The 14,614-nt window shown below is 41.9% G+C and overlaps 1 protein-coding gene and 1 non-coding gene across 4 annotated transcripts; both read right to left on the bottom strand.

Annotated features, from left to right (window-relative positions):
* Positions 1-5,134: 5,134 nt before the first annotated feature.
* Positions 5,135-13,925, bottom strand: RBMX (RNA binding motif protein X-linked). Of its 3 annotated transcripts, none has more exons than XM_070366547.1 (9): positions 13,771-13,925; positions 12,343-12,471; positions 12,035-12,141; positions 10,368-10,482; positions 10,148-10,273; positions 9,965-10,047; positions 8,113-9,335; positions 7,134-7,225; positions 5,135-6,627 (listed from the first exon to the last, which is right to left on the bottom strand). In XM_070366547.1, exons 2-7 carry the CDS (start codon positions 12,449-12,451, stop codon positions 8,868-8,870), a joined length of 1,008 nt encoding a protein of 335 aa, XP_070222648.1. In that variant the 5' UTR covers positions 12,452-12,471; positions 13,771-13,925; the 3' UTR covers positions 5,135-6,627; positions 7,134-7,225; positions 8,113-8,867. The 3 variants fall into 3 exon arrangements, with proteins under 3 accessions (XP_070222648.1, XP_070222645.1, XP_070222646.1); XM_070366544.1 differs by lacking the exons at positions 5,135-6,627; positions 7,134-7,225 and adding exons at positions 10,762-10,914; positions 11,422-11,593 and having other exon boundaries at positions 8,881-9,335; XM_070366545.1 differs by lacking the exons at positions 5,135-6,627; positions 7,134-7,225 and adding exons at positions 10,762-10,914; positions 11,422-11,593 and having other exon boundaries at positions 8,881-9,335; positions 13,767-13,914.
* Positions 12,223-12,294, bottom strand: LOC138986552 (small nucleolar RNA SNORD61). Its single transcript, XR_011463365.1, has one exon. It is a non-coding gene; the product is annotated as a small nucleolar RNA SNORD61 (small nucleolar RNA).
* Positions 13,926-14,614: the final 689 nt, after the last annotated feature.

Genomic DNA, 14,614 nt, shown 5'->3' with positions numbered 1-14,614 from the left:
GATAATACTTTCATAATTAAAAAATAAAAATTAAAAATGAATAAAATGTATACATATAAAACATTGATATATTCAATAAGAACACACAAAGAATATAGATTAAATCAATTAGAATTATTGCCACTGCTGGGCAGGGGAATGGGAGTGGGAATAAAAAGTGAAAATTAATGACAAGGGTCCTGTGTGGACTAATCAAAACAATTAAAAATTTGAGGAGTATGACTCAGGAGAGAAAGAATGAACATTGGCTTGCAGTAGGGACTTTCAGTCCTTGACAAGATGTTGGTCTAACATAAGGTGCTGCCTCCCTGCAATTCCAGCCCTAAAGATGACACACAGAAGGAAAATTGACAGATAATGTTGAAGTCATTCTGCAGCATTTTACCATGCGCCAGGCACTATTAGCTCATTTAATCATCCCAGCCAATGCTATATTAATCCCATTATACAAATGAGAAAACAAGTACAGAGAGATTAAGTAACTTGCCTAAAGTCACAGAGCTGGTAATACTGGAGCTGGAATTCTAACTCAGTCCAGATAAAACTGAGGACCACCAAGAGACTGGAAGGGGCGAGTCTGGGGTGGGGGATTGGAGGTCAGGGACAAGCGGCCCAAAATGGAAGAGGGGCACGCCAGGGACGAGAGAGGCCAGAGGAAACTTTCTGATTGTGTCCTTCTGTTCCCCCTTCTGTGTTGTTCTGGGCGAATCACGGTCTACTTTATCAGCATAGCAAGACAGACCAGTGGTGTCAAGTGTCACACAGGGCAGCACCGGAGTTGCTGGGGAGCAGGGGGTATATTACACTGGCAGGTACACAGGCCGAGTCATCTCCCACCCCCACCCACACAGAGAAACCCCAGCCCTACGTCTAGAGCTAGTAAATAAACACAAGACCCTCCAAGGCAGGAATTTGACCAAGATTTCGTTGAGGAATGTGAGTATCCCAAGAGAAAAAACCCAAAGGCAATGGCATGAGGACTTCCCGAGCACAGTACTCGTAGTGAGGCTGTGAAGAAGCCCTCAGAGCTTACAGACATGTTAATCCCCTACTCATAATCATGAGCACCAAACCAAAAATCTCCACTCTTTTGAGGCAAACCTTTACCATGGAAGAGAGTCTGACGTTGTAAAGTAGAACTAAGTGACAATAACCAGCGGTCCAGTGGTTAAGACTCTGGGCTTCCACTGCAGGGGGGCGTGGGTCTGATCCTTGGTTGGGGAACTAAGATCCCACAAACTGCGCCATGTGGCCAACAAACAAGAAATGACTGTGATACCACCACCACCCCATCCACTAAAATGGTTAAAATGGAACAGATCAACAGCAGCAAATATTGGAAAGCAACCAGAACTTTCATAAATTGCTAAGGACTAAAGTGGTAGTCACCTTTGAAGAAAACTTTTTGGCAGTTTCTTAAAATCAAGCATGTATCATCTACTCTCTTACTACATCAATTCCACTGCAGGCTATTTCTCCAGAAGACGTGAAAATGTATGTCCAAAACTTGCCCAAGAATATTCATAGCAACATTATTCCTGATAGCCCCAAACTGAAAACACACCAGATGTCTATCAATATAAGGGATAAATTACACACTGGAATTTTACCCTGCAACGAAAAGGAACAAACTACTAATACAACTACATGGATGAGCCTCAAACATGTTGAAAGCTAAACACAGAAGGTACATTGATGTAGGATTTAATGTATATAAAGTAGTAAATTAAGCAAAAATACCCTACACCAGTAGAAATCAAGTCAATGTTGCTTCTCTAGCAGGTGGGAACCTTCTGGAGGGAAACGTTCTCTCCTGATGCGCAGGTTACAGCCTATTTTTCAGGACTAATCAAACCGAGCACTTGAAATCTATGCATTTCACTGTAAATATTTCAGTTCAAAAAATATAAATACTGGGGCTTCCCTGGTGGCTCATGGTAAAGAATCCTCCTTCCAACGCAGGGCAAGTGGGTTTGTTCCCTGATCCAGGAAGATCCCACATGCAGTGGAGTAACTACGCCTGTGAGCCCCAACTACTGAGCCCACGTGCCCTAGAGCCTGTGCTCTGCAACAAGAGTTGCATCATCACAATGAGTGGCCCCCACTTGCCACAGTGAGAGAAAAGCCCGCACAGCAGCAAAGACCCACCACAGTCAAAAATATGTCAATTTTTAAAATGTAGATGCTACTCACTATTCACTGGAGATACACAAATTTAAGCCACAATGATACATTGATGGGGTACAGAGTAACCAAAACTCACACTGTTAGTGGTGACACAGCTTTGGAAAAATCATCTGGCCATTTCTTAACAAAACTTTCTGCTTTACATAATATCCAGCAATTTCTTACCTGTTTTCATCTCTAACCATGTACAGACTTGCATAAGAACACCATTTATAGGGATTTTATTTGTAATGAAAGTGAAAAGTGAAAGTGAAGTCGCTCAGTCGTGTCCGGCTCTTTGCGACCCCATGGACTGTAGCCAACCAGGTTCCTCCCTCCATGGGATTTTCCAGGTAAGAATACTGGAGTGGGGTGCCATTTCCTTCTCCAGGGGATCCTCCCGACCCAGGCTATTATTGGTAATAGCCAAAAGTATGTAAAAAAAAAAAATCCAGTACTCATTCATACATACACAACATGCCTGAATCTCAAAAGCATTCTGCCTAATGATAGCCTTATACAAGGACCCATATCTTGGATTTGTAAGTTCCAGAACAGGCAATTAGTCTGTATGTCTGGGGATGAAGGAAAGAATTGTTGAGGAAGGGCCACAAGGTAACACGGTGAGGTGACAGCAACGTGCTCTACCTTGAGAGTGTGTATGTCTTTACCAAATCTCATGATATGCTTTAGGTTGAAGTCCCTTCAAAATTTGTTCAGAGCTTGTTACTGTTCCTGTTGTTATTGTTTTTCAGGTTGACGTGTGCAACTAAACAGAAGTTGATGGAATGACATAGATATACCTATGGCTGATTCATGTTGATGTTTCACAGACACCAACAGAATACTGCAAAACAGTTATCCTTCAATTAAAAATAACTTTAAAAAATAAAAATTGATGGGATGGATTTAAGTTTTTCTGGAACAACTGGTAGTACAGAGCTGAGGCTATTCAGGCTTCCCAGATGGCTCAATGATAAAAGAACGAGCTTGCCAATCCAAGAGACTCGGGTTCGTTCCATCGCTGGATTGGGAAGATCCCCCAGGAGTAGGAAATGGCAACCCAACCCAGTATTCTTGCCTGGAAAATTCCATGCACAGATGAGCCTGGCAGGCTACAGTCCCTGGGGTCACAAGTCCAACACAACTGAGCATGCACGCACTGCCATGAACTGCCTGAGGTTATTTACAGAATGAGTGTTAGTCACTCAGTGTCCTACTCTTTGCCACCCCATGGACAGTAGCGTGTCCATGGTAGGCAAGAATACTGGAATAGGTTGCCGTGCCCTTCTCCAGGGAATTTTCTCAACCCAGGAATGGAAGAACCTGGGTCTCTTGCATTGCAGGCAGCTTCTTACCATCTGAGCCACCAGAGAGGGGGTTCGGTGATGAGTTTTCAACTGGCTATATAATCTAATCACAGTGTATTAGAAGGAGACAACAGAGGATGAGATGGTTGGATGGCATCACCGACTCAATGGTCAAGAGTTTGAATAAGCTCCAGGAGTTGATGGACAGAGAAGCCTGGCGTGCTGCAGTCCATGGGGTTGCAAAGAGCCGGACACAACTGAGTGAAATGAAATACATGTAACGGGAACCACAAATTGAAGGCTGTTGCAGTGGCCTGACTCACCTCACAAAGGCAAACCTACAAAGCCCATGCTTACAGGAAACCACATGTCAAGGTGACCTTTAACATTGTTCACTCAATCATGTCACTTGCAGTTACTTATAGCTGGCCAGGTTCCTCTGTCCATGGAATTCTCTGGGCAATACTAGAGTGGGTTGCCATTCTCTACTCCAGGGATCTTCCCAACCCAAGGACGGAACCCTTGTCTCTTATATTGGCTGGCAGATTCTCTAACCACTTAAGCAACCAGGCAAGCCAAGACACAATTACAATCCTCCAACTCGGCTTATGGAGAAGGCAATGGCAGCCCACTCCAGTACTCTTGCCTGGAAAATCCCATGGACGGAGGAGCCTGGAAGGCTGCAGTCCATGGGGTCGCTGAGGGTCGGACACGACTGAGCGACTTCACTTTCACGCACTGGAGAAGGAAATGGCAACCCACTCCAATATTCTTGCCTGAAGGATCCCAGGGACAGGGGAGCCTGGTGGGCTATGGGGTCGCAGAGTCGGACACAACTGAAGTGACTTAGCAGCAGCCAGCTTGGCTTTATGGGTTTCCCAGGTGGTGCTAGTAAGGAATCCATCTGCCAATGCAGATGAGACATGTAGGTTCAATCCCTGTGCTGGAAGATCCCCTGGAGAAGGAAATGGCAACCCACTCCAGTCTTTTTCCCTAGAGAATCCCATGGACAGAGCCTGGTGGGCTACAGTCCACAGGGTCACAAAGTCTGCCTGAATCAACTTAGCCCAACTCAGCTTTAGCGAGCTCACCTTCCCCTACAAACAGGGGCCCCACAGCCAATGATCCCCTGGGAACAGTGCTTTGCTGCCTGTGAGGTACTGTACTCGACCCACTGATTGCTTTCCCTTAAAGGACAGCTGTCACTAAATTAGTTTTATCAAGTGCAAATGAACATGAGTCAGATGTACATAGAGCCAACAAACACTAATCTTGTGCTGATTTAATGACATCCCCAAGGGACTTGGTCTGAAGTGGGACTCACTGCCAAACTGAATTAACCGACTTGTTTCTCCCAGGAGCCAGCAGGAAATACTAGAAACATTACAATCTTTGGTACTTTAGCTTCCAGTTTTTTGGTGTTATTGCTCCAATTTCAGGGCAAGGATCACCTGAATTACCTCAGTGCCTACCCGAAGCTCCCTCCCCTAGGAAGCCTAGCCATAGGCTACTTCAATGACTATGTTCCCTGGCAACTGGCTGCAAGGGCGAACAGTGCCTAAGAACCAGGGTTTGGGGGTGGAGGACGTTTGCAGATCCTTATTTAAAAGCCAAAATAAAACCCTTTTTTATAATAAAGACCCCAGAGCCACAAAAAATGCACGTCAAGTTTTATTAGGTTCAAATACAAAACATTCCAAAAAGAGAAAAGCCATCTATTATATCTAAGTACTATATTCAACTACCAGTTAAACGAAGAAAACACGTTATTCTGTTTCTTTTACAACCAGTATAAATCAAGACCAATTCTTTTCCCAACAGGAGCAGAAATAAGTCTGCTGGGTCAGTAAACTATTTGCCAAATAGCTGTCTGGTCATTAAACATTCAATTTAGTATTGGTTTTACTATGGTTAGTCTCTATGTTCTACACTATCTTCAAGATACCTAAATAAAATCTCAAGAGCCAAAAGGTCCTTGGGAGCACAGACCCAAGTAATTTCGATTACAGAATGATTGAGGAAGACAGCTATGTAAGTGCAATGGCTTTTTAAATTTGGTCAATACCCTCATGATCTGTGATTGGAAGAGCCTGTCAAAATGAGGGTTACATTTCTGCATATTTTCCACAACTGCAAACGGTAAACATGACAGTACTGATATTTACTAGGTAAACATTCAGAAGGTGAGTTGGTTCCTTCTAACCCAACAACTCAAATCTGTTTCCTTTGAGAACATTAGCTTTTACACCATTGGCTCTAATCTTCAATGCAATAAATGATAAAGCTGTAACGATTTGTTTGCAAGACATGAACTGGGGTAGGGGGTAAAGGAAGCTTACAAAACAACTATTCTTTAAAAAAAAAACAAAAAAACAAAAAACAGCAAAAGCCAACCGGCCCAATTTTGTCTCCAGTTTTCAACGTGTGCTTTCGAGCATTTCAGCTGTTTCCAGTTACTTTAGTTTCCAGATATTAGTCTTCCATTTAGTTTTAAGACTAAATCTCACTTTTGGATAAACACAAGGAAATATTTTACTTGCTGAAAAATCACTTTACTGGATAAAGTTACCTCTTATGCCTTTCAGTTTTCTAATCCAACTTTCTGACAACCAGTGGTAATTAGGAAGTTCTAAGTTGCAGTTGTCCCTATGACTTTGGGCTTCCCTGGTGGCTCAGCTGGTCAAAAATCTGCCTGCAATGCGGGAGACCTGGGTTCGATCCCTGGGTTGGGAAGATCCCCTGGAGATGGCAAAGGCTACCCACTCCAGTATTCTAGCCTGGAGAATTCCACGGACTGTATAGTCCATGGGGTCACAAAGAGTCGGATAGGACTGAGCAACTTTCACGTCACTTCTATGACTTTAGCTAAAGTAAAGTCAAAGCTGAAAAAAGAAACCACAAGAACTTCCTGACTACCTCCACTTACCCATTTCCTTAATTACTCCCCTTTCTCCATCTTGTCAATTACTTATTTTAAGAAACTGCCACTCCCTAGTTAAGAGTGCTAACCAACTGGGGTTGATGCCTTCCTTAGAGCCACGGGAAACCTGGAAGGCAAAAATCTCGTCTGCACCAAACCAATTCTGATGAGTACTGCTTATGCAACTGTTGTGCCTTAAGGACAATCAGCAATTCTTCTGCTTCAACAGCTCTGTAAAATGAAAAGGTGCTATCAGGTCACAAGATATTTACTGTTTCATTCAGGAAATAACCCAGGAAGCTCAAAAAAAAAACAAAAAAACACCCCATCGGAATTCCTGTTATCATTCTACCAGTAAAACTGCTACTGAAGCTAAAGACTTAGTGGCATCTGTTATCAGTTAGTTCACCCTTTAGCCAAACTGGAAAGATAAAGTATCCTTTTTAAAAAGGCTCAGGAAACAGTTAGAACCTCATACAAGTTGTTCACATAGCAAAACGCTACACTGTATCACTCCAGCCAACACCTGGTAACAAAGGACTAGCAAGCTGTATACATGAAATACATTCAATACAGCTATGTTTGAGAAAACCTTACTCCCATTTAACGTGCCAGGTGTTACAGATTTACCCTGCTAATCCTAAAATTAACCCATTACAGATAACTTGCCAATATCAAGGCATGCAACATGGCAATGCCATAGTATTTATACCTATAAAAGCCAGTGCAAAACTTACCTTAGCATTGCATTTCTCTTGTTGCCAGCTTTATCTAGTGTGAAAAAAATCAGCACTCCATGACCATCATGACCATGACCAAAATTCTCAACCTGTAAAAATTAAATAGGTAACTAGTTATCTCTCTTAAGGAAATTCTTCAAAACTTGCCTATAACTGCCCTCTTTTCCAGAAAGAAAAGGCAAGTTCAGACTTGCAGCTTAACGTATTTCGTGTTCTACTATTTCTCTTAAGTGGTGGAAGCTTCACTGGCTTGGGATGGACTGGAATGGCTTAAATGGTTAAGTTGCATGGCTTATGGATTCCCATTCTGTTCCAATGGTGCACTGCCATGTTAAATCCATAAGTTGAACGGACAAAACTTATTTGAAGGAATTAAGTGCAGTGTAAGGATTTTTAGTTGGAGGTCTTCAAGTTTACTATATTCAAGAGCATCTTTTTCAACTTCATGGCTGGACCTGGGTCATGCTGCCTCAGGTTTTGCTTTTTAAAGACCACTTGCAATAGATTTTCTCCATAGAGTGTAGTTTCACAGAACTAAAAACAAGTCAGGCATCCAACTAAATGTCAGGTTTGCAATGGCTTACAGGGGGTAAAGAGAGGGGGACCCCAAACTTAAGCCATTTCCTATATTGACTAAAAGACTAATTTGAAAAACGTTAAAACATGAAGCATGTTTAAAGGTCTTCATCAAAAATAAGATTTAAAAAATACCCCCTCCCAAGCCCCAGATCGCTACTGGTAAACAGCTGTATTAGGGCCTTTAAGTGTCACACATGCTTTAAAAAAAGAAATCCAAGTGTTGAATTTGGAGGACTTCTAATATGCTATCGAACACTTTGTTTTCCAAAAGTTTTTTTTTTTTTTTTAATCTAGAAAGCATTTCCATTGCCATGAGGTACAGTATGTTTCACTGTACTATGAGGAAGGTAAGTGTTCAATTTCGACTTAGACGGAAAAACTAGTTTGCTTTGCTTACCATCTTTGCTGTTTCACAGGCATTTGATGCTTTAAATCTGATGTGGAATGCTGATAGATTCACTTTTTAGAAGTCATAAGCCTTTGAGAAGTTGGAGATAACTTCATTGCTTATCTATTTTCTCCTTTGCAATCAAGCTGTTCCTTAAAAGTGAGACACTACAGAGTTGCAAAAATTTGAAACAGTAAGAGCAAGCATCGTTTGCAGCTTCATGGTTGGTTTTGGCCAAACTTTTTATTTAGTATTCTGTAGTTGCTTAACACACACTTAAATGGTCTTATTGGGGAGGGGGAAAGGGGAGGTTCTTGTAGATTCCCAAGGAAATGTCAGAAAGGCAAAATATGGCCAGCATTATCCATTTGCTTTTTTCTGGGTTTACTGGGCGAATAGCACTTTCCTTACATATATGCATCTGATCTCAGGTTTTTCATACTGAGAACATTTGAGATTTCAGTTTGAAGACACTCTGAAATCCTAAGAGTAGCATACCCCGACCACCCTCTAATAGCTAGCTTGTTTATATAGGCAGGAGGATTCATCTCTCCATTTTAGATGACTAGATATTTTGTGTAAGATAAACTGCTTGCCTCATCATTTACTGGGGAAAATCCTATAGGAAGTGGCCTTTAGGGACACTTTTACTTGGAGATTACACCACTAGTACACATGTCAAGTCTTAACACACTTAACATTTCATTTGCTTGTTGAAAGCAATGTCATAAAATCAAAGATTAAACATGTTTTACTTTCTTTCCTCACAAGAACATAAAAATTATGGAAAGGGAACTTAACAGGAAATTTAAAAAAAGTAACACAATCTTTCCTTTTAGTAGTCCTTGGGTAGTTATGATAGAACAGGTTCCACTTTTGTTTGTTTCTTTGAACAGGGATTTTGGTCCAAGTTGTTTGTTTTTAATATCTGCTTCTGCCTCCCCCTCTATCAGATCGGCTTCCTCCACGGCCACCACCTCTTGGTGCTCCGCGGCTTGAACTGCTGTAGGAATCTCGTGGAGGAGGGTACCCCCTTTCCATAGAAGGGGGAAGCCCTCTTTCTTGTCTGCCAACCCGATCACGACCACTTGAGTAGAGATCACTTCGGCTGCTTGAGTAACTGTCTCGACTTCCACCATATCCGTCACGTGAGCTGCTGTAATCATCATAGCGACTGCTTCCACCATAAGATGGCGGGGGCCCTCGTGTAGGTGGAGCACTACGTGAGTTACCTGCAGGGTCAATGGTCAGGTAATATGGCAACACTATAAATTGTATATATACAACATTTAAATCTGAATTTACAGAATTCTTGTATTAAACGTTTACTGTCTTAACTGGGAGGTTTTAAACTCTGCCATTGCTGGCCATTAACAGGGATTTGCTCATCTGCTGAGACACGGAAATGGGTGGGTTTTAATGTTTGTTTGAAAAGACTGAAGACGGTGTGTATTTCAAGAGGATATTCCAGACAGCTTGTTATTTTATAGTAGACACTCAGCCAACTTTCCAGTGATAAGTTGCAATTTTGAACTGTAGACTTTCCTTCATATTGCAATGGTAAACATTTGATCTTGTTAATAAAGTTTTTAAATTGTATTTTCACTGTTGGGGGAAAACACATAAGGCTGCCAATTTAAGCAAGCAAAATCCCCTCCAAAGCAAGCCAACAGCCTCAAAAAAAACTTAGAAAAAACAAAAGCCCCTCACAAGACTAGGAAAAGCCCAGCTGAATAAATTACCCCCTTAAAAGCAAGCAAACATCCCTTTAAAAGCAAGCACCACAACAGCCTAATAAACTGGCTCATGAACCTAAAAACTCAAGCTGGTGATAGTCAGAGACCCTCAACCAAAATCTTACCATAACTCTCATATGAATCTCTGTAGGAACCTCCACTTGGATGATCTGAATAGTCACGATCACGACCATAGCCATCTCTATCACTATATTAACAAGAAATATGTGTAAGCCCCAGAACATTAGTTTTTACAGCTAAAAAAATGTTTTTACATCAAGCCATGGCAGCAAGAGCAAGACACATACCTATAGCCTCTTGATGGATAGTCATCACGTGAACTGGAATGACCATAATCACGGTAAGTATAATCTCTTGGTGGTGGTGCATAATCTCTTGTATCACGAGAACTTGGGTAATCTCTGCTTGAATAGCTAAAGAAACAAAAGTAACTTGGTTCATACTTCTGATAAGCTCTCCTTCAACCTTAAATATTAAGAGACAAAAGCTACTATACTTTTCTGTTACCTGTCTTTAGTAGAATATCCATCATCTCTTGGGGACAAATAAACATCTCTACGAGAGGGCAAGGGCTCCCTTCGAGGTGGACCTCCATAACTATCTCTTCCACGTGATACAGGAGCTTAAGGAGAAATCAATTTTAAAAATACAGCCAGAGCAAAGTAAAAATACAAATTTGCATTGAAGCAATGAAAAGCAGTGATTCAACCAAATATGACAATATGGATGTATATGAGGAAATCCTCTAAAATTTCTTAATTATGCCAAAATTATTTTCAATGCTCTGCATTTAACTTCATGACTTCAAGTGATCTAGATACAGTTTAAATATCATTTTTAGGATTCACCTCAATCCTTGTGTTATGATGGTAGAATAGACTGTCATATACAGAACATTTACCTCTTCCTCCCATTCCACTGCTGCTTCGAACTGGTCCTGAAGGGGCAGATCTTTTAGGAGGAGGACCCCCACTTCGTGGTGGTGGTCCTCTTTTTACCGGAAGTGGTCCCCTGGAAGAACTCATGTTAAAATTCATGGAATAGCCACCATCATCTACATTAGAACAAAAAAAATCATGTTAATACATGAAAAAGCTACAAAAGTTTTGCTTGATCAAGAACAAGACCATTTCTGTTTGGGGGGGGAATCTTTAGTTGTTAGTCTATATAGAGACTGTGAGACGTGTTAGTCTATATAGACACACATGAGTTAGTATAGATCAGAAAAGTAGAACTGAAGGGTTCTACTGAGGGTTCAAATTACTTCAAAAAAACCCCCCAAATTATTTAATACCTATCAAAATTTTTCTATAACTGTTTTTCCCTATAGAATGAGTTCATCTGGATAAATAATAGCTTACTGCTAATTATTTCAAGGCATTGTTAATTTAACTGAGTATGCCTTCTATATTTCCCTTAAGGAAATCACTTTGGTAGATGAATAAAATGTTCTCAATTTCAAAAGCTAAGGCCTTTAAAATAAAGATTAACCAAAGTACACACTGATGTATTTACAGTTCTTAATTTATATACCAAGCCTAAATCAAACTTAAGTCATTACCCATGTGCCCTCCATGGGATGGAGGTCCCCTGGTTCCTCCACTTCCTCCTCTTCCTCCCCGAAGGCCTCTGGGAGGGCCTCTGCTTCTTGGAGGTGGAGGTGGTCCACGTCTACCACTTTCAAATGACGGTTTAGTGGCTTGTTCTACCTTGATGGCTTTTCCATCTAAGGACTAAATAATATCCATGGTTAATTAAAAGTATTTAAAAGAGAACTTGCTGATCCACTATGCACTGACACTAGTAGGTCCTTCAAAATGTTTTTACCTTTCTGTTTAGCATTCAAAGTTTTAAGATATTATTTGAACTAAAACGTTAAGTAATCGGTAAAGTTGCTAAAATTTAACAAGGTGAAACAATTACCAACTTATTAAGACAAATAACCAAAAAGCAAAGCCGAAGTATAATACAAAGTATCATACATAACATTTAAAACTGAACTTTTTTTGTTAAGAATACACTGAGTACAAAAGGTCCTTCTGAAATTACAAGGTGCTGTAGCAGGGTCATGGAAAGGTTTATACTCAAATTCAAGAGCAGCCCTACACCAGACTTGGGTAACAATGTGCTATTTTACAGTACTAGGAAACATTGTATCCTAAAGACACTCTTACCTTTCCATTCATGTCTCTGGCTGCATCCTTAGCATCTGCTGGGCTTTCAAAGGTGACAAAAGCAAATCCTCTAGATTTGTTGGTTTCACGATCTTTCATCAAGAGAACTAAAAAGTAGTTTTCAGGGGGAAAAAAGTGTTACTCTAGTTGAAAAGGAAAAACAAAAATTAATCTGTAAAAAAGAAAGCAAGCTCAGAACTTCTTAGAGGACAAAGCACATTATCATTTCATGTGATCAATGCAATCAAAGTCATCATAGCTCACCTTTTTAATTATAATAACCCTGCATACATTTTCAGATAACTCACCTTCCACTATTCGTCCATATTTGCCAAATACTGCTTCAAGGGCTTTCTCATTGGTTTCTGTATTGAGGCCACCGATAAAGAGCTTTCCTGGGCGATCTGCCTCAACCATTTTTCCCCCCTGGTTAAAATCTGTTGGGAAAAAAAAGTTACCCTCCCTTAAAAAAAGTTCAAGTTTACCCAATGTTATGTATCATGCTTATTTTTTGTTTACTAAAATCATTAACATAATACACGGAAAGCAATTCTTAAGCCTCACCAGAAAACCTGTGTAATTAGTTTAGTGACAGTTTAATAAACTGGCTTATAAAGCCAACTTAACTAATTCCTGCATCTTTAATCCACTCTGGCAGTCTTAAGTAACTACAACACTTCAAAAAGCGCATTTTACTTTAAACACTATATTTATTGCATTTTAAAAATTCAATTGTTGTTCTTTAGTTGTTAAGTCGTGTCCAACTCTCTCACGACCCCATGGACTGTATCCCACCCGGCTTCTCTGTCCATGGGATTTTCCAAGCAAGTATACTGGAGTGGGTAGCCATTCCCTTCTCCAGGGGATCTTCCCCACCCAGGGATCAAACCCTGGGTGTTACGGGCAGATTCTTCACCGCTGAGCCACCAGGGAAGCCTTAAAAATATTCAATTATCCCATCCCAAGTACCCTAGTGATTTTTAAAAACCTACTCAGTCAAGGTCACAGACCAAACGCAGGTCCCTCTGACCAATCCAAGAACTCTGGCTCCTTTCAATACGATTTCCTAATAAATCTAAGCAGCAATTTGAAGTTTTAACCAAGTTATGACTCTCCGTCAACAGCCCCTGCCCCGCTCACATTACCGACTTTTAAAAAGCGTCAGTATTATCTCATACGAAATAACGGAATGTGGAAGCGCGCCCTGTAACCCAGTACTCAAAGGCTGCAGTGGAACCCAATTAAAACCCGTCATTAAAAACCGCGTGGAAAATACAAAATGGCGACACTTGGATTGAGCCCAGAACAACCTCCCCCGGTCAGGGAGTAACTTTTGCCACCAGCGGCGCTTCAGAAAATTCAAAGGGCTTCCTCTCCAAGGCCCGCCAATGAACAAGGACCCCGCGCAAAAGTGCACGTGCCTGCCCGAGGTCAGGGCCATCCCCACGCAGATATCGGCGGAGGAAGCGCGGTCCCTCCTCGTCCCGCTCCGGTCTAACCTCCGCCACCCCCCACCCCTGCAGGAGAAACAGCCAAACTTTCCGGGGAGGCACATTACGAAGCGCCCCCCCTCCCGCGTCGGTTTCCCGTCGACACTCCCAGGTTTGCCTAAATAGGTCGGCACCTCCGGGTTCTTAAAATGGCGCCCGCCACCCTCATCTCCAGGGAGATAATCCCAAATTGTAACGTGGCAAAAATGGACGCAAGATACAAAGTAACGAAAAGGACTCACGTACTGGAGAGGTGACGACGGTCTCAAGCTCCTGCGAGCTCACCAACAGCGGCTTCCTAGCAGCTCGGCACGCGGGAGGGCAGCCGATCCTCAGAACGGAAGCTGTAAGGCGCTCGCACTACTGCGCAACGAGGGCGAACAAAGGAGACAGCAAACTTTATACGGCCCGGGAACGAGGCTCAAGGACCCGGATGGAGGCGGGGCTTAGAATTTGAAACGTGTAGGGAGGGGGAGCGGTTCCCAGTATCCCCACTGGCTGCCCCCGCTGTTAATCACTCTTCGCTCCTCCCTTTTTCCCGGGCCCTCGTCTCGTCAGCCGGCCCCAGTTTCTAACCGTTTTCCCAGCCCCCACCGGTGCTCCACAAACCCGCGTTTTTGCTTTCTTCTAAAATGGTTCACGGACTGCATATAATAAAGAATTCAAATTTTTTGCGTGTTCTAGTGGTCCCGGCAAGGTGCTAAACTTTACACCCATTAACTCATTTAATTCTCGAAACAACATGACGAGGGTAGAACTATGCCAGTTTTGCAGAAAGGAAAAACAAAGAAGTTTAGATAATAAAATATATTTCCCCAAAATACCTTTAACAAGAATTTTTGGTGAATGGGGAAAATTCTGATAAATGTCAGGTGGGGGAAAAAACCTGTATTAAACAGCGGGGAGATAACCCGTTTTATAGAACAATTACTGAGCACCTAGTAAATTGCAGGCAGGCTCTGGGCTTGGCCGTGAGGGTACAACCCAGAATAAGCAAGACGAGGTCAACGCGCTTCATGGGTAATGCTGCCAGATTTAGCAGGTGAAAATACAGAAAACCCCTTCAGGTTTGAATTTCGGATACCAAATA

This window comes from Bos mutus, chromosome X (genome assembly GCF_027580195.1).
Source record: "Bos mutus isolate GX-2022 chromosome X, NWIPB_WYAK_1.1, whole genome shotgun sequence".
Classification (NCBI taxonomy): Eukaryota; Metazoa; Chordata; class Mammalia; order Artiodactyla; family Bovidae; genus Bos; species Bos mutus.
Note: the sequence above shows the minus strand (reverse complement) of the source record. Positions and strands in the feature narration are given on the sequence as shown.

Bases quoted from the DNA above. Each gene is read 5' to 3' on its own strand.
- RBMX (XM_070366544.1), bottom strand. From the start codon at position 12,451: ATGGTTGAGGCAGATCGCCCAGGAAAGCTCTTTATCGGTGGCCTCAAT. The intron at 10,915-11,421 runs GTAATGACTTAA...GTTCTAATGTAG, and splicing joins ATCCCATGGAGGGCACATGG to ATGATGGTGGCTATTCCATG. The intron at 10,274-10,367 runs GTAACAGAAAAG...TTGTTTCTTTAG, and splicing joins GGATATTCTACTAAAGACAG to CTATTCAAGCAGAGATTACC.